Genomic DNA, 17,669 nt, shown 5'->3' on the forward strand with positions numbered 1-17,669 from the left:
AACTTATGTGGTTGATTCTAAGTGGATGTCTCTTATTCAAGATTGTGAAGGTCAACTACATGTGGCCGGTGAAATTCACCGGACTTACCTATTCTAAGTGGACGTCTCTTATTCAAGATTGTGAAGGTCAACAACATGTGGCCGGTGAAATTCACCGGTCTTACCTATGTGGCTGATTTCACTGGACCAACCGATAAAATATCTCCTCAAACAGTTTCAGCATGGAAATTCAACAACCTCATCAATCACACCTTCCTCCTCACCGTAAGTTCTCCGTTTCACTTATCTGAGCTCAATTCCATTCTTCTGACGTAGATCATTTGCTGTTTTTTATATTTGCACCGATTTGCGCCATTTCCGATCGCGATTTTCTATAATTCACGATAGCGTTAAATTTCAGCATTTATTTGCGCGATTTTATATTTCATGCTATTTAAATTCAGTTTGACTAAATTTCGGATGTTGAATTTATTGTGATTCTTCTATTCGGCAAAATTTCTGATGTTGAATTGAATGTGATTCTCTGCTTATGCCACAAAGCTAGTTAGGATCTAATTAAGCAACAAAGCTAGTTAGGATCTAATTGTTGTGATGTTGTTCTTCCATTTATTTTATGTCGATTTTTGCTTAGTTATACGCGTTGTTGCTTAATTTGCGATTTTGCTTTGTTTAAATTTGATTTTCTTTAGATTTCGTGAAGAATTGTTAATAGGTAGAGGACGAGGAGACAGAGAATTGTGCTTTTATCGATCCATATCTACATTGTTCTAATTTCTCATTGATCTTGTTGGTTGTCGCAATCTTCAAGGAGAAGAAATAGCGTTTTGTTCTGTTTGTTGCAAGTTTGCCGGCAAATGTTCCAGTGTCTATGCCATTGATGGTTGTAAAAGCCTAAAGTCGTCTGATTTTCACAAACATCTATCTTGTCTCTGATCCCCATAACCTTATCATTAGTGAGTCCCGCATTAAAAATGCGACATGTATAGTCCACAATAAACTTTTCTCTCCATAAATTGTCTCTGATCCCCATAACCTTATCATTAGTGAGTCTCGCATTAAAAATGCGACATGTATAGTCCACAATAAACTTTTCTCTCCATAAATCAACGCGTGTCAACTATCCAAAAGTTTAAACAACTGAATATTGACAAAAAAAAGTGAATATAAACATAAAATTAATTGACATATTATAGTATACGGTATAAAATAAATTGCAAATTGTCGAGTGCTACAATTTTTTTTAATGTATCAAACCAGCCAACTAAAGAATCACACAAATAAAAACATCAGCAAATTAATTATGATTAAATATAGTGTCAATTTTTAGAAACCTCTTGGATAGTTGGGTGATATATCTTCGAATTCGAAAAAAAATGATATAACTGACCCATATTTATAGACATTCGTTATTCTAGAATTCTTTACTCTATTTTTTTTTATATTCTATATATTTTAATTATTCTCTACAAAAATCTAGATATTTAGTTAGATAATATTAATATTCTAGAGAATTTTATATATAGATAATTATTCTTCTAAGAATATCTAGATATTCTAATACAGTAATACTTAAATCTAGAGAGTTCTTAAATATTTAAATTTAGATAATATTTAAATATTTGTACCACATAATATCTAAAATTCGACACTTAGCTTCTCTTATTGCTAGAGTGCTCTTAAATTGGATTGATCTCTTAAGTTGATCTTAATTTAACTCAAGGTTGAGATAATTTAAACAATTTATTTTGATTTTGTGGTTATGTGATTTTGTCCTTCTCAAAAAACTACTATTGTTTACAATATTCTGAGATTGAGATAGTGATCTTTACTTGAGAAAAGTGCAATATATTATCATAGGATAGTAATAAAATGCAAATTTATATATTGCACAAACTCAAAACTCTTCAACACAGTTTAAATACAATATAAACACAGTTTAAAATTTCAAGATTTTAATATCAACACAGTATCAACACAATAGCAATCATTGACTATCGTTGAAATTCTGTTGATATTTTCCTGTTGATGTTTTTTTTTTGATTTGTTGACATTTTTCATAGGTCCAGATCATAGTTTTGAGTTTGTACAATACTTAGAGTTTTCATTTGATCACATTCATATTATCATAATACTATCATTTTCGTTTCAGTTATGTAAGGTTTATTAAATTCGTTTTTGTAATTCTATTAATAATGTTTTTTTTTAAAATTCTATTAATAATGTAACCCTACATTAATTTTAGTTTTCTTAAGACTGATCAAGCCCCAATTTTGAATTTTGGTGTTGAGTTATTTTGTTGAACCCCTAAATAAGGCCCAATTTCGAGGCATGAACAATTGTTAACATTTTTAAACTACAATCTTTTGAAAATTTTACTCCCTTCCCTTCGTCCACGAAAAATGGGACACATTGTAAATGTCACGGGTTTTAATGTGGAATTGGTAAATTAAGAGAGAATTAGTGTTAATGAAATGTAGGATCAATATGATTAGTAAGAGAGAAGGGAAAAAGTAAGAGAGAAGTTGTTGAAAACTTTCATTATTTGAATGTGCTTTATTTTTCGTGGACAACCAAAAAAGGTAAATGTGCTCTATTTTTCGTGGACGGAGGGAGTATATTTTGTTATAATTGGTTGGCAATATTTACTTTCATTTATTCTCCCAATTTTTTGATAGAAATTTTATATAGAGAATGGAAAAATATGCCGGTGTATAATTTGGCTCATTTTGTGTTATGCGTGATATTGGGGCTGATTTAGTGGGTAAACTTGGTTTTGTTTCCTTCAAATTCAAATGCCCAATATTTTCCCTTGAGTCTTCTCTTTTTCAATGATACTTTAAAAATGGAGGGAAATTTAATGAATAATGTAAAAGGATAGTGATAAAATGCAAACTGCAAACGACATCTTTTCAGTAAACTTCAAACAATGCTACGTGGAAGAACAAGTGTTGGTGTCGATTTCAATGAAATGCCACGTGGATATGGTTCTTTGTGACGTGATTCCTAACTAAAAAATATGCTAGGATCAAGACAAGATATGCGTGATATCATGCGTGAGAATAGAATCAATACACAAACCACTAGCCCCGCCACCGAAATAGCAGTCCAAGCCTAGCCTGCCAACCAACGCGGCCCAGCCAAGCTTACGCCCGCAACGACTGAGATCTAAACCTATTTATTAGGTTTCAAGATTATGTTTCAAGATAAGAATGGATCTCCGAGAAGTAATATCTATTTTAATTAGTTTTTTAATGTTTATGCTTTTATTTGTCGATTCTTTGTGTAACTTAGTTACCGACACCACCGTTGTCTTTACCATCCAAGTATCGTATTCAGTTCAACATTGAAATTATGTCTGCAATTTATTTTGATTCTGTGTTTTTGCCCTTTTAAAAATATTATGCACTTAGTACAATATTCTGAGATTGAGATTTTGTGTTATAACGTACTCCCTCCGTCCCATTTTAGGAGTCTCAGTTTACCATTTTTGGGTATCCCACTTTAGAAGTCCCGGTTGGAATATTCCATAAATAATAATAGGCTCCACATTCCACTAACATTTTTTCACTCGCATTTTATTATTACGTAACTATCTTTTTTCACCAACTTTCTTTTACATTTCTTAAAACTCGTGTCGAACTCAAATGGGACTTCTAAAGTGGGACAGAGGAGGTACTATCTTTACTTGAGAAAAGTGAACAATATTAATTATCACAATTTAATCAAGAAACATCTCCACGACTTCACTCAATGAGACTAGACTTGCACGAGAAATCTCCAGAATTTGGAACTCGGTGCAATTGTTCATGTACAGAACTCTCAATCTTGGTGGATCAACAACTCTAACAGATCCTTGGTTGAGATCAACAACTCTAACAGCTCTACAGGAGTAATTATGATACTACTATTCATCGAAAAGTGAAGTAGGCGGGAACAATCTTTGAAACGATAATCACTATCTTGACTATCGTCAATAAACAATTGCAAATCGATGCACATTTTCAATAACGTAACTACTGTATATCACTACAATAAATATTTTGTGTTTTGTGAATAAAGTCGAACTCACATCACATTAAAAAATCACACAATACTAGCAAAGAAATTGCATTAATATTATCTAAACTCAAATTCAACTTGATGAGGTAACTGGGATTGAAGTTGTTGCATATGGCTCATATGAGCTTGTACCTCAGTATCACTCATATGTGGAGAACAAGTATTTATCTTTTGATATGCATCGCAACAAACTGAAATATAGGTCATCGATTTGATGATATCGGTTGCACACGATCCTTGAAACTTTAACATTCTGAGACGTTTGTGTGGGCATAGAAAAATCTGTGATGGTCCATCGCCACAAATTTGCATATGAATTTCTTGGCATCTTTCAACAAATGATGGTTCATATATATAAAACTGCATATATCCATATGTGTAAGAAATCATAAAATATTATTTGACGACACTTTGAATTTATAGTAGTAATATACCAACCTCGAACGTGAACATCTGAAGACGAGGACATGCCGATATTATAGATGTTACAGGCATAAGACAGTGGTGCGCATGATGACGCGTAACTAAAACATGCAACTCCTTTAGACTAGGCATATAAGGAAGCCCTTCCCTTAAAGGCATCTGCCAAATTAAGACAACCAATGAACCATCATCAGCACCATCAACCTTATAAATGACCAAATGTATTAACAAACAAAAATTCAAGTATGAGATAATTTGAGAACAAATTCAAATTTAGGGTTCAAATTCAAATTTCATAAATGTTGGTTTTTAAAATGAAAGGGCAGATTAAAATTTCACAAAACTTAATGATTTTCCTGTCTAATGTCTAACCTTAGGTTTTGAGTGTGGGATAGACAATATGAGTTTTTGGAGTTGTGAAGTAAAGCAAGATACTGTTGAAGCAAAATTGGGCACATTATATCTAAGACTTCCAATTCCAAGACTTGCTATGGCAAGTCTTGGAACATTCTTGAACAGTAGGGCGCCTGGTTTTGCATGATGGGAAACAACTTCATTAAGATGTGGAGCTGAAATTTCGATGACGAATTTCCTAAAGGTGCATCCACGTATCCGAAGAATCTCCAAATCACCGGAGACATGAACATCAGACGTGAAAGAGGATTCTGTGATATTGAGTTCCCTCAACAAGGGACAATTTTGGAGGAAATATGAGATGTCTTGACCACTCACTTTCATAGCCGCGAGAGACAGAGCCTTGAGATATTTCATAGGCCTCATCTCTCGCACCAAATCGGCTAACACAACCGCACGCCTTTCGCTCCCAGTCATAGAGTTGAAGTTTAAATCCAATCGCTCAACTCGTCTCGACTGCGCGAATTTGAGCCATTTGGTGATCGTGCTATGTGCTGATTTGCTTGCGTAAATCGAAATTGTGAACTGTTTGATGGAAAGGGCTTGGTGTGATTCGAGAACCGAATTGACCATTTTGACACGGTGGCACCTCTCCGCACGCCATGAACTGCGATTGATAAAAATTTGGTCTAGGTCGTAAAAGTCGAGATTAGAAGTGTGCTTCCACAAATGGTGCCATCGGTGAGAAAGAAGGCTAGTGGCCGCGGCTTGTCTCAAGGGTAGTAAAGACAGTATGGTGTGTATGATCTCATCAGGTAATTCACTTATTCTGTCACACTATATTAATAAAATAAAACCAAGTCAACAACACACAATTTAGAATAGTAATCATCAATATTTTGTGAGCAACAATTAGAATCTAACCTCGCTCTTTGTCCTCTTATTGCAGTCGCTTCCATCCATCGATTTCGAGAATTTAAATTTGTATTGAGATAAGAGAGACCTAATTAACAGGGTTTGAGTATGTGAATATGTTGAATTTATAGAAGAAGAAATAGTACTATAGATAATTAAGGAAAGGTATATGATTCCCATATTTATAGGGATAGGAAATACAGAGGTGAAAAGGGAGGGAGTGAGAACGCGAGGAGAGAGATATTTTAATTTTTTATTATATTTTATTCCATTTTAAGTTTTTCAAATCTAATTTAATTCAAAATCTCTCCAACGGCATTATAATTTTTATTCCTTTTTTATTTTGGTAACTCAGGTGGAGTGAGTTTGTGCTTTTTTTTTATTTATTGAATGGAATAGTTGACGGAGGACCAAAATGATCAAATTTCCATATGTTCAGGACCACAAAATCCAAAAGATAATGTTTAGGACCAAAAACGTAAAATGGCTATATGTTCGGGATCAATTTTGGCATTTACTCTTCTTTTTATTACTCATTTTCCTGTTTTTCCTTGTTTAATTTCTATTTATTACTCATTTTTCTTGGGTTTGGGTTATGTTGTTTAGAACCCCAAACCGTAAAATCCTGCGTCCACCACTTATTAAAGGTGATGGTGTTTGTCGTGAACATGGCAGCAAATCGCTTGAGGCTTAATTCTGTCACCCCTGTCTCACTTGAAAATGATCACCTCGAGTGAGGGGTAGGCTATGTAGAAACGAGAAACCGAGAAAAAAAGACGATGCATGCTCCCTAGATAAAAAGACGATGCATGCTCCCTAATGACGGTGATGGGAATGTAACCAATTAAATGGGTGAAATGTAATTGATAGGCAATTTGTGAGACTAATGGAGTCAATTTAAGCTTAATTTATGGAATTGATGAGAGTAATTGGAAATTTAATATGCACCGTATATAAAATATTTTGAACTTTCTACACTTCAAAAAATAATTAACAAAATAACAAATATATTGAGAATGACGTCATTAATTGCTTCATGAGATGTTGTTTGAAATTTTTATTTAAATTTCTGCGGTTTATAATTCTCAATTATTAAATAAATTTTCAATTCATATCCACTATATTCAAGCAATTCATCAATATTTTATTTATTTAATAATTAATTAAAATAATTTTGCAATCTAATTAACTTTGTTCAATTTAATTAGATAAATCATCTTCAGACATTCCTAAGCCATCTTCAGACATTTCTACTATAACATGTGGCATGTGATAGCTACAAACCATTCACTCACTATTTAAAATAGATCTGAGTGATGAATTTTCTTTCTCTACATTCTTTCCCGAAATTTTAAGGTAGGAATTTTCGGCTAGCGCGACGAATCGGCTAGCCGGTCGCTAGCCGACCATTGCGAATGCTCTAAAGTTGGCTGATGCATTTCAAACTAATTTTGGAATTGAAAGCAGGCATTGATTGATACAGTTGATATGATTATTGTAAGCCTTGATTAATTTTATAAACAATATAATTGTCTTAAATATTAGGAGTATATCATAAATATGTATTTATTTATTGGATTTCTAAAGTTACTTAATTTTATTTTTTAGGGACGAAAGTAAATAGAATCGTGCATCGCACGGGTGTGATACTAGTACATATATAAAAGGCAAGTTTTGGCCTTCTTTTAAAATATTTATTTGTCCTTATTTGGGAATATTAATAAGTTATGGGATCAATTTGAATATTTATGGAATAACTAATTCCTTCCAATGGCTATTACATGCAGAAACATATAGTTATCACCATATTGTATATATGTATATCTACGTTACATTGTCACCACACCAAAGAGAATAATTTGTGCGTTATTTTTCAAAAACGTCCAAAATTCCATCTCAAAAAAATATTTCCAAGTGTTAAGGACAAAAAATGATAGTTTGGCAAAGTTCACAAACTAAAAAAATGTCCCCTCAAAAATCTGAATAATAAATGACATAAAAGACGAGTTTTAACCTTATATTAAATTGTTTATAAGCTATGTATAAAATATTTTATAATCAATGTAAAAATGAATGAAATTATACTGCGCCCAATATAATAGATGCAAAATATAAGTATAGCTACGTGATTTCAGTTACAATGTAAGAGTGATGAGCTTTAACCCTCATATTAATTTGGCTGTTACCTTTTTTTTTTTAATTAACTTGGCATTCAATCTGCAACCAATATATAACAAATGCCCATTATTACATATAAGAATATCGATTTCAAATAATGTCATAATTTTGTAAAAGATTAGTAATCCTCGTCTAAAATATATAAATATTCAAATTCATTCCCCAATTTAACCTTTCATTCTATGTATTAATTATGACATGGAACTATACAATTCATAATTTAAAAAATAAACATATCGATCATAGAAGCAAATATACTATTTTTTTAATGTGCATCAAAATTGCACCTAGCTTATAATTAAACAAAAACTAATACTTCCAAGAAGAAAAGAAAGTACAAATATTAAGTTATTATCTTATTATAAGAAATAATGTGTGTCCCCTATAACATCTTGGGAATGAAACTAATTATTCAATTTTTTTAACGTTTTTTTTTCATATTTATAGGTTTTGATTGTAGGAAGTTAATTCTGTTTATTTTAGCTATAAGTGGAGGAAGTGAAAGAGACTTCTATTTTGCTACTCTAAATATATGGCATTTGATAGTTTATAATCCACACATTTCTCTCTTTTTTCTCATTACATTCTTTATTGATTTTTTCAGAGATTTGATCCGATTTTAGTATTCTACATGATGATCCCCATCTTGTGATGACACCAACATACGTTGGCCGTCTCCCACTATCTTCAGCACAGGAAATAAACACTTGAGCTCTATCATGCACCTGTTAAACCCTAAACCCTAAACCCTTAATTTGAGATGATATCATTATGAAATGCAACTACGATGAAATACAACCAAGAAAGTTTAGCAGCTATTGATACGATGAGAAGACCTTTGGTATTGATAACACACTTCCATTGCCTTGTGGAGTGTAGTATGAGGAATATGACACGAAGCCAAACATCTGAAATATTTAAACCGGAATTTGTAGTAATAATTCATTTCATAAGCATTTGAAAGAACGAACAAAATATATTTTATACTCTTATCACCTGTCCAATAGCTACCATTAAAAACGGGTTCTCAAACTCTACGGCATCAGCAAGGTCATCCTGGTTGCGTCGTACAAAAACGAGCTTTTATGTAGCTTGATACGCCCATAAGCTACCTTTTCATTGTTGGAAGGGACAGAAGCAAGAGGCTGAGGGCTATATTTTGCGATGACACTTCTCAAAGCTGCAAGCAATATGAAACCATATTAAGAAGATGGATTACCAGTAAACGTTTCGTGAAGGATAGAGATTATTATGCATTGCACAAATGTACCAACACACGACACATTCAGCCATAGGAATCTGTAGCACATTAGCAGTATATGAAACTAAAAGTTTATCTTTGCCTTCGAATGGATAAGGATGTAAAGAAAAGAAGTCTCTTTGTAATATTTGACATTACCAAGATTTCAGATAGGATGAATAGTTTTATACTAGTATGAAAAGCTAGGCAATTGTCGAAAGTTTAGTCAATTGGTTGAAATTTTGTTGGATTTAAATGTCAATTGTAAGCATCCATTTCATGATATTGACGTTGTTTATTTCAAATCTTTAGCTGGAAGAAGTTGCATCCAGTAGCAATACTTCAGACATTTTAAACGGGCACGAAAAAAGAAATGACGAGATGTATTACAGCGGACATGTAAAGGTAAGATTACCTTTGTACTTTGCATTGTCCACATCACCCGATTCACTTATCGGTGCATCCTAGTGAAACAGGTGCCAGACGCAAGGGAGGAGGAGTTAGAAAAAGATTGCTGAACTTTTAGAAGAAAAGGAAAAATATAATGATCTGCCTCACATAATCATAGGAAGTAAGATCTGGCTTGTAGGCCGACTCATCATCTCCGGTATTAGCACCGTTATAGAATCCAAAGTTCGTCCCACCATGCGCCATCTAGATTCAAATGTACATGGAATCCAATGAGCAGAAAAAAATAGTTACAAGAAAAGAAGGTTGAGGGCAATTTCGTACATAGAGGACAGCGGATCCATTCTTTGACAAAATCTTGTCCAAGTAGGCAGCAGTAAAAACTGCACCGGTGGTTGCAATAGTGTCCCCCCGGTGTGTAAGCCAACCAGCATAGAACTCCCTGAAACGATAAGCATGCAGAAAATTATGGACATATTCAGTGGAGCCGACGTAGAGTTAAGAAAAAAAGGGGAGAGAAGTAACAAAAGACCAACGTTGACAGTGGAGGTGATTTTCCCGGTGCATTGAACTCTTTCTGCAGCTTGAATTTGGGCCATGGGTCGTCTCCGGTGGTGAAGTCAACCGCTGCAAATAAATAAAGATATGAAGTTCATGTGTTTTGAAAGGTATATCCATTATACAAATTATGTGGAAGAAAGACTATTCATTGAAAATGATCCTTTATTGTTAATTGCTATACTACCTCGAAACAGTCACTCAGTAATGAAATTTGCAGACAAAGCAATATCTAAGTTGCAAACCAGAGACTCATCCCGAAAACTCATATTGTCTAACCTGAGAAAACAGCATCTCCTCGAATTGTTCCTTTCTCCAGATTTACCCTTTCACCGCCATCAGTAGTGTACCTGCAAACACCAGTAGAAACTTCAATGACGGCGAAGATATAAAAAGAAGAAGAAGATAGTCAGTTCTGGATCAATGACAGCGTGGGAAAAAATTACTACTCCGTATATCTTTTCGACATCTACTGCAATTCAAAGTGTCACAAAGAACCACATGCTCTATAGTTATTTTAGTTTGACATGGAACCAAAGTTCTGAAGGTCAAGTATGGTTTCAATACATCAATGTTTAGATGTCATGTCAATATACTTCAAGTAACAGTCTGTTCATACTTAGCAGAAACGTACTTGGTTTAAATATTCCAGTAACATTGTGGCATAGTGTAGTTTTATCCTACCTGGACCATTACAATTGGACACCCATTGCTGTAAAGAAGCGGAGACACTTTTGGAAGTAGGATTCCCCACCACTTCTCAACCTGCAGTTATGTCCCAACAACCATTAAACATTCCTATTAACTACCGAATGAATGAAGGGTAATCACCGAAAAATAATTATTCTACAATAGCTAGACAATTAAGAGAACTTAGTGAATTGCATGCATTTGAATCCAGGTTTCTTGTATACTCAGTGTTGTATGTATACATCGAACATTGAAACAATCTGATATTCATCAAATATTTTTACTTAGCCAAACTTGTTTATTTTTTTGAATCGTATTAGCATGGGTTAGCTTTACATTTTGTATGAATTTATAAGTGAACATTCAAGGTAAAAAGTACCCCACTACTTCTTTAGGTCCAAGCCGAGGGTCAGTGTTGTTTAAGAATGCATCAACAAGGTAAATCTATAGATAAATAAAACACTCAAGCAAGTAAGATTAGTTTACAGCTGATGAAGCATGAAGAATATTAGATTATACCAATCCAAGGTAGGCAGGGTCTGATGATCTTAATCTAATAGGAGGCTCTTCGGCAAGCAACCAAGCAGGGAAGCCACCCAAATCCCACTCTACGACGACAAAAATTAAGAAAAGGTAAGTAGAAGGAATTATCAAAGAAAGAACCGCTCGCACAAAATTGCATCACAATTCCTAGCTGATAAAAATATGATAGATAATGAGCTTAAATTATGTGTGTATGGATCAAAGAGAGGACTCATGCAACAAGGGCGAACACATTAAGGTCAAAATCTGCCACCTGAGAATCTTAAAATGATGGTGTAAAAAGAGGGAAAACTCCAACCACACAATAACAGTTATACTTGGCCTTTTCCAGCTAGGATCAACATGGAAAACTCATGCACGTATTAATTAGAAGCGAAGGATATTTGCTGATGGTAAGAAAATGCCAAAAGAGAGATCGTATTTAAAGCAATTGATTCGCATACAAAAACAACTATTATAGGTAAGTACTCACTTCCAAATTTCAATTATTCCATAACCAACTATGATAGGTAAAATTCTGCATAACTGCCCATATAACTTGCAAAACCAGAGATGCTATATTGCAGTTTATCATTTGTAATCACACAAATTATCAGTATGAATGTTATTGAATCATCCAGAGTACAAAGCACCAAATTCTATAATCCAAGCATTACAGAATACGTAGAAGTTGAGTCAGCCTTCAGCTGAGTAAAGACTCAAATTCAGATGCAAAATCAAATAATCAATAGGATTTCAAGAAATAAGCTCTTATTGGAACCAACATGAAAGTTTACTAACCACCACAGATATAGGACCCAGGACGCAGCATAACCAACAAATCCAATTCCTTGCATAGCTCGAGAAATGAAATTATGTCTGCAATGCCCTCAAATACCAGATGACCTTGTTTTGGCTCATGTAAGTTCCAGGGTACATAAGTTTGAATCGTGTTTAACCCCAATGCCTTTGCTCTCAGCTGTCGATCTCTCCAATACTGAAATTCATAATTTACACAAATTTAAAGATTATTATGCCGCCATGAGATCAAAAATATCCATTTACAACGACATTTATATCCTGAAAATCATGATGCTTGGTCTAAGGCTCTAACTGAATAAAATTACTAAAAGCATAGCAGCATTGCATACCTCCGGATGCACTTGGAAATAATGCAAGTCTCCTCCAATTATCCTAAACGGCTCCCCATCTCTCCAAAACATGTCCTCTGCAATCTCAAACTTATGTGTGTCTCCCTGTCACAATACAGCATGTTAAGAGCATATTAACACTTCACGCCATTCAAACAAGCAGTGCTCGAATCTCCACTAACCGTAACCAACTAAAAGTTTTAAAAAAAAATTCTAAAACTGTCAAATTATTGAGGTGTTTTGTTTGAATTGTGTACAATAACCCCCATCACCATGTCAAGTAATAAGAAAATTATCTTTTCGAAATCTCAACATTCAAAACTTAGCCCCCACCAAGGCGATGAACTGAAACTCCAGTCCTCCCCTTTCTAGGCTATCACAATAAGGAGTAAAATGCACATGATAACACACTTCCATTGCCTTGTGGAGTGTAGTATGAGGAATATGACACGAAGCCAAACATCTGAATTATCGGAAAAGGGCTCACAAAACCTAAATATATCCACTAAATCAGCCAAAATAACTCATATGCGTAAGCATATTATTTCCTGGTCTCTATAAAAAATTTGGGAGAACAAATGCAAGTAAATATTCCAAGATAATTCCAAAAAAATATATATATAAAAAATAGCTAGTTTAAATGTAAATATTGTTCAGGTCTCTGAAATTGAGCCTAAATCAAGATTGTCTCTAAATCTCGATAATTTAGTAATAAAAAGCCAACAACAATTGGACACATTCAAAAACATAATTCAAATTTGAATACATATTGTTTTCTGTTTGACATAAATAGAGGCCAGAAACATGGCAGGTTTAGTACTAGTTTAAAAGTAGAAATTGCAATACGTTGCTAAGCTAAGGGTTTCCTTCCATGTGCAATTTAAAATAAGGGACTATTTCGGAATACAGAGCCTATAAAGCTTTCTTGAGCATGCTACTCAGCAAAAAAAGGAAATACTCTAGTTTCCACTTGGGTATTGTAACTGCATCTCTATATTATAAAAAGGTTTTCTTTGGCAAGCATGTAATCATGTGAGAAGCACTGTACAGGGTTGAGGACATTAAATCAGGAGGAAAATCGTTGATATACAATTTATCTCTATTTTAATAAAGATCTTACACAAGCATGTGAACATGAGAGAATCACAACATGGGGGTGGGACATAAAGCAGGAAAAGAACCCGAATCCAGAGGCTGTACACTAGATATTCTTAGGGGAATGTCATCAAGAAGTCGCAGATGCTTCGACAGGTCATCATAAGCCTTCATTAAACTTCCAGCGCCAGGATACAGGATCTGAAAACATAATACAACTGTCAATGATTTTACTGTCTTCAGGCTTATAAAAACCATTAGAAATAACTAAAAAAGGCAACAACATACCTTTGTTGCTGTGGCGAAGTACGAAATGAAGGTGATCTACAATTGTAATGATATTTTGTTTTGGAAGGGACAGATGGCGCATAAGAACATGCTCACATATTTCCTTTATGATAAGATGTTTTTCCCATGCTTCGTGCTCCCATACTAAAATTAAGAATGTGCATGAGAATATCATTATATTATCATCAGTACTCCAAATCAGCAAAATATGCAACATAATTCCTTACCTGCACCTTCTGCAATTTTACCATCACGGAACCATCTTAGTGTAGATTTATCCCCCCAGATATTTCCAAATTCCACAGCCTAAAAAAACATAAATATCAGGTGAGTTGAGTTCAAAAAGAATATGTCAAAACGAATTACATGTGTAGTCGATCAATGTCTTGAATTGAGAAGTGATGTCTATTCAGTATCACCCATAAAAGAAAACTATTAATTCAATTGCCTAACCAAACAAGCCTCTTGCTGGACTGTACCAAATTATTGGGTCTCTAACTTCATAAAATAAACAACGAGCTAAGTACAACCATTGATTCCTTAATTGGATCATATTACAAAATTCAGGAAGCCCTCAAATGACAAAAGATGTTGTGGTTTTGAGCAAGATTCACATTATTCAACCATCAAAGCCTAGATGCAACAGCAGATAAATAGGATTCAAATCACCAACAAATAAGTTTGTGCAGGAAACAATCAAACCTGGCGCACTGGAAGCATTTGAGTTTTGTAGCTCTCAATGTACTGCCTTGATGTCTTGTCGATATGTGAGAGCCCGACAATCGTTCACCCTCCACTGCAGATGCACGCTTATCCTCCCCACCCTATGTGAATCATGAACTTCAAAATCCTTAATGTAACCTATCATTTCACCATCATTCTAAGCTTATTCACACTATTTTATATTTCTAAAACACAACTAAACCAATGTAATACACTGAACAAATCCCATCTTTACAACTACCCACATTCTCAAAGCTATTCATCAAACCAAAACAAACTGTGTTTAGTAGCATCCACAATAGGCACGATTCTGCTTCAAATGCATTATTTACCATCAATTTACACAATTACACTATGTATATGTGCGAGTAAACTACAGAAACTGCCTAAGGTATTCCACAAAACCTTAAAAATCCAAATTTTCGAAATGGGCATCGCATAAACACACAATCAGAAAAACTTTTAATGTGATTCATATATATTTCCATACCTCTGTATTCCACGATTTGGAAAAAAAGAGGCAACACGATCATTATTTTTTAGCAAAGATGACATTTTAAAGGGGAAACCCCTGCTTAGGAAATTATCCTTATCAGAAGTCCAGAATTGTGGCTGTTTACTGAAAACAATATTCATTCAGTAGTAAGCAGTAACTGACAACCAAACTTAAAAAGTAAAAATTGTGGGCGACAAAGAAAAACTTGCATTGTAACTAAAAACCACTTGCACTCGGAAGCAGCAAATGCCTTCATTTGATTCTTCACAGCTGAATTCTGATGATCTAACACAATAGCTATGTTATCACGAAGAGAAAAAGGATTAAAGAAGCAAACTGATAGGAATAAGTCCAACTTTGGAGAACCATGCTAAATGGCTACAAGACTACAAGTTATGTTTGAACTGATCACTCAAAACTCAAACAAATTTCTATAGCTGGCAAAATGCAGAAATTCATTCTTTTATAATATTACTGAAAATGGGGGCATATTAGTGTCCAGAAAGTTCCAGCCAAGGTAAAGAAAACTTAATATGGAATAGTATTAATCAAGTTCTTTCACAACCACGACTACACAAGTTGAAGGAGTTGATGCGTAAAATCCAAAGTTCAGGCCAATGGATTGAAAACATCCCTAGTATTTCCCGCTCGAGATTGGGATTGAACAAATATCAGGGTGTCTATTAGAAGTGGCATCCATCACAAATATGTACATTTAACAATTTTAGTCGGTTAGTCCAAAAATCACACACATCATGTATGTATTGTATCCTAGTCAACCAAAGCTCACCAGCTATCCCTCCCCCAACGAAAAAAATATCATTTTTCTCAGAGAAGCATGATTTTTTTACGATAACAACCCACTAATATCATCAGGTAAGTGAGCAGCAGGATTGACACGTCAGGCTATACAAAATATTTTTTTTACCTCCCATTAATGCAAATCATTATATTAATAAGTAAAAATTATTAAAAGTTATGTTCATTTTAGAAGTCGTTGAAGGTTGAGCTAATTCTGACACTTTGATGCTTTCATATTATGCTCGGCTTATTCTGACCGCCTTTAGACATGATTTTTAGTTGATTCATCTAATTCTCGCTGTACATTAACCTTACGCCAAGTTCCTCCTGTTCTACAAGCAAGCCATTTCCAACTTCGCCACTCTGACGTTCTTCATATATAGTATCACATAAGTCCCCTGGTTCCTGGATCAAGTGAATTTGCGGTTTTGACCCCTACTTGAATAACCTGTGGGAGAAAAATATAAGAACACAAAGCAATTTATGCTGTGTTGTAATAAAAGTGAGTCCAAACTTTGTAATCTCATATCTATCTTGTGAAATCAACTTCAGATAATAGTAGTAAGCTTATGTTGTTATGCAGCACTGCAGCAGTTTCAATAACAAAACCATATCATCAATAACTTTTCCTTTCTTTCTTCTTTTCTTTCATTACCAAATTTAATGTGTTTCTCAACATACTAAGCTCAAAACTAAGCAATTTATGCTCGACTGATGCCTATCAAAAGAGAGCCAGCAATCTTGCATGTTGGCAGCATAAGAAATCTCCAAATAAAAGAAATTCAGAAATTTTCTGTGCTAGCCACCTAATTCCAGTATGGCATATGCAACTCAGAATACATTCAGAGCTCAAATTTGCAGCTAAACCCTATCACCATGCTTCAATCCAATACAAAACTAGCGCAATTGATCATAAAACAAAACCAGAGCAATTAATCACAAAACATCTCCAATTTTCAGCTAAAACCTCTTAACCAAAAACAATCAACCTAGAACGCCGCAAATTAAATTCAAAAAACTCACATTCCCACGCCCTTGATCTCCTCCACAAGGTCAGTTGTCAGCTTTATTTCCATCCCAAAACTGAAAGGGCTCTCCCTAACGAGGCTGAAGCTCTCATCCACCTGCCCAATTTTCCTGATGCTCCATACATTGGTTGAGACTTTCGCTCGATTTTTGCGGCGTTTGAGAGATTTGATCAAGGCGGAATTGGAAATACTGACAATTTTGCTATTTTATTATCTTTTCTCATATGATTAGCAAGTAGGCTTAGGGAAACGGTTTTCGGTTCTTGGTTAACCGAGAATCGAACAATATTTTTTCGGTTTTCGGTTAACCGAGAATCAAAAAAAACGAGAATCGAAAAAATAAGGTTAAGGTTCCGGTTATTAATTTTAAGCTAATCTCGGTTCCGGTTCTAACCGAGAACCGAAAGGTTAGAACCGAATAGCCGTTACTCCCTCCGTCCCGCTTTAGGAGTCCCGGTTGAGTCGGACACATATTTTAAGAAAAAAGTGTTTTAGTGTGTAATAAATAAATATTGTAGTGAATATTGGGACTCACTTTTAATTGAGTGTCCATAAATAAATGTTATAATGGTTGTTGGGACCCACTTTTAACACTTTTTAATTAGTTGTAGTGGATGTTGGGACCCACTTTTAACACTTTTAGGCATTTTTTATTAATTTATCTCAACCGGGACTCCAAAAGCGGGACAGATGGAGTATTTTCTAAATATTTAATTTTTATATATTTGTTTTAGTTTTAT

At 34.3% G+C, this 17,669-nt stretch overlaps 2 protein-coding genes across 2 annotated transcripts; both read right to left on the bottom strand.

Annotated features, from left to right (window-relative positions):
• Nucleotides 1-3,718: 3,718 nt before the first annotated feature.
• Nucleotides 3,719-5,469, bottom strand: LOC125206531. Its single transcript, XM_048105777.1, has 3 exons — nt 4,918-5,469; nt 4,498-4,641; nt 3,719-3,901 (listed from the first exon to the last, which is right to left on the bottom strand). Exons 1-3 carry the CDS (start codon nt 5,467-5,469, stop codon nt 3,719-3,721), a joined length of 879 nt encoding a protein of 292 aa, XP_047961734.1.
• Nucleotides 5,470-8,657: 3,188 nt separating this feature from the next.
• LOC125206532 (beta-galactosidase 17) lies at nt 8,658-17,111 on the bottom strand. The gene is made up of 17 exons (XM_048105778.1): nt 16,925-17,111; nt 14,584-16,349; nt 14,109-14,187; nt 13,882-14,025; nt 13,699-13,794; nt 12,499-12,603; nt 12,149-12,344; nt 11,345-11,433; nt 10,820-10,900; nt 10,663-10,676; nt 10,415-10,485; nt 10,114-10,204; nt 9,902-10,019; nt 9,728-9,823; nt 9,585-9,633; nt 8,926-9,109; nt 8,658-8,837 (listed from the first exon to the last, which is right to left on the bottom strand). The coding sequence occupies exons 5-16, from the start codon at nt 13,765-13,767 to the stop codon at nt 8,964-8,966; spliced, it is 1,125 nt and encodes a 374-aa protein (XP_047961735.1). The 5' UTR covers nt 13,768-13,794; nt 13,882-14,025; nt 14,109-14,187; nt 14,584-16,349; nt 16,925-17,111; the 3' UTR covers nt 8,658-8,837; nt 8,926-8,963.
• Nucleotides 17,112-17,669: the final 558 nt, after the last annotated feature.

Source organism: Salvia hispanica, chromosome 2 (genome assembly GCF_023119035.1).
Source record: "Salvia hispanica cultivar TCC Black 2014 chromosome 2, UniMelb_Shisp_WGS_1.0, whole genome shotgun sequence".
NCBI classification, from domain to species: Eukaryota; Viridiplantae; Streptophyta; class Magnoliopsida; order Lamiales; family Lamiaceae; genus Salvia; species Salvia hispanica.

What these genes read in the sequence shown, in the direction of transcription:
- LOC125206531 (XM_048105777.1), bottom strand. Translation starts at nt 5,469, where the DNA reads ATGGTCAATTCGGTTCTCGAATCACACCAAGCCCTTTCCATCAAACAG. An exon ending in TGCCCAATTTTGCTTCAACA is followed by an intron (nt 4,642 to 4,917) that starts GTATCTTGCTTT and finishes TTAATTTGGCAG; the next exon opens with ATGCCTTTAAGGGAAGGGCT. An exon ending in TTCAGATGTTCACGTTCGAG is followed by an intron (nt 3,902 to 4,497) that starts GTTGGTATATTA and finishes GATGAATAGTAG; the next exon opens with TATCATAATTACTCCTGTAG.
- LOC125206532 (XM_048105778.1), bottom strand. Translation starts at nt 13,767, where the DNA reads ATGAAGGCTTATGATGACCTGTCGAAGCATCTGCGACTTCTTGATGAC. An exon ending in ACCCTGCCTACCTTGGATTG is followed by an intron (nt 10,901 to 11,344) that starts GTATAATCTAAT and finishes ACATAACTGCAG; the next exon opens with GTTGAGAAGTGGTGGGGAAT. An exon ending in ATGGATCCGCTGTCCTCTAT is followed by an intron (nt 9,824 to 9,901) that starts GTACGAAATTGC and finishes ATTTGAATCTAG; the next exon opens with ATGGCGCATGGTGGGACGAA.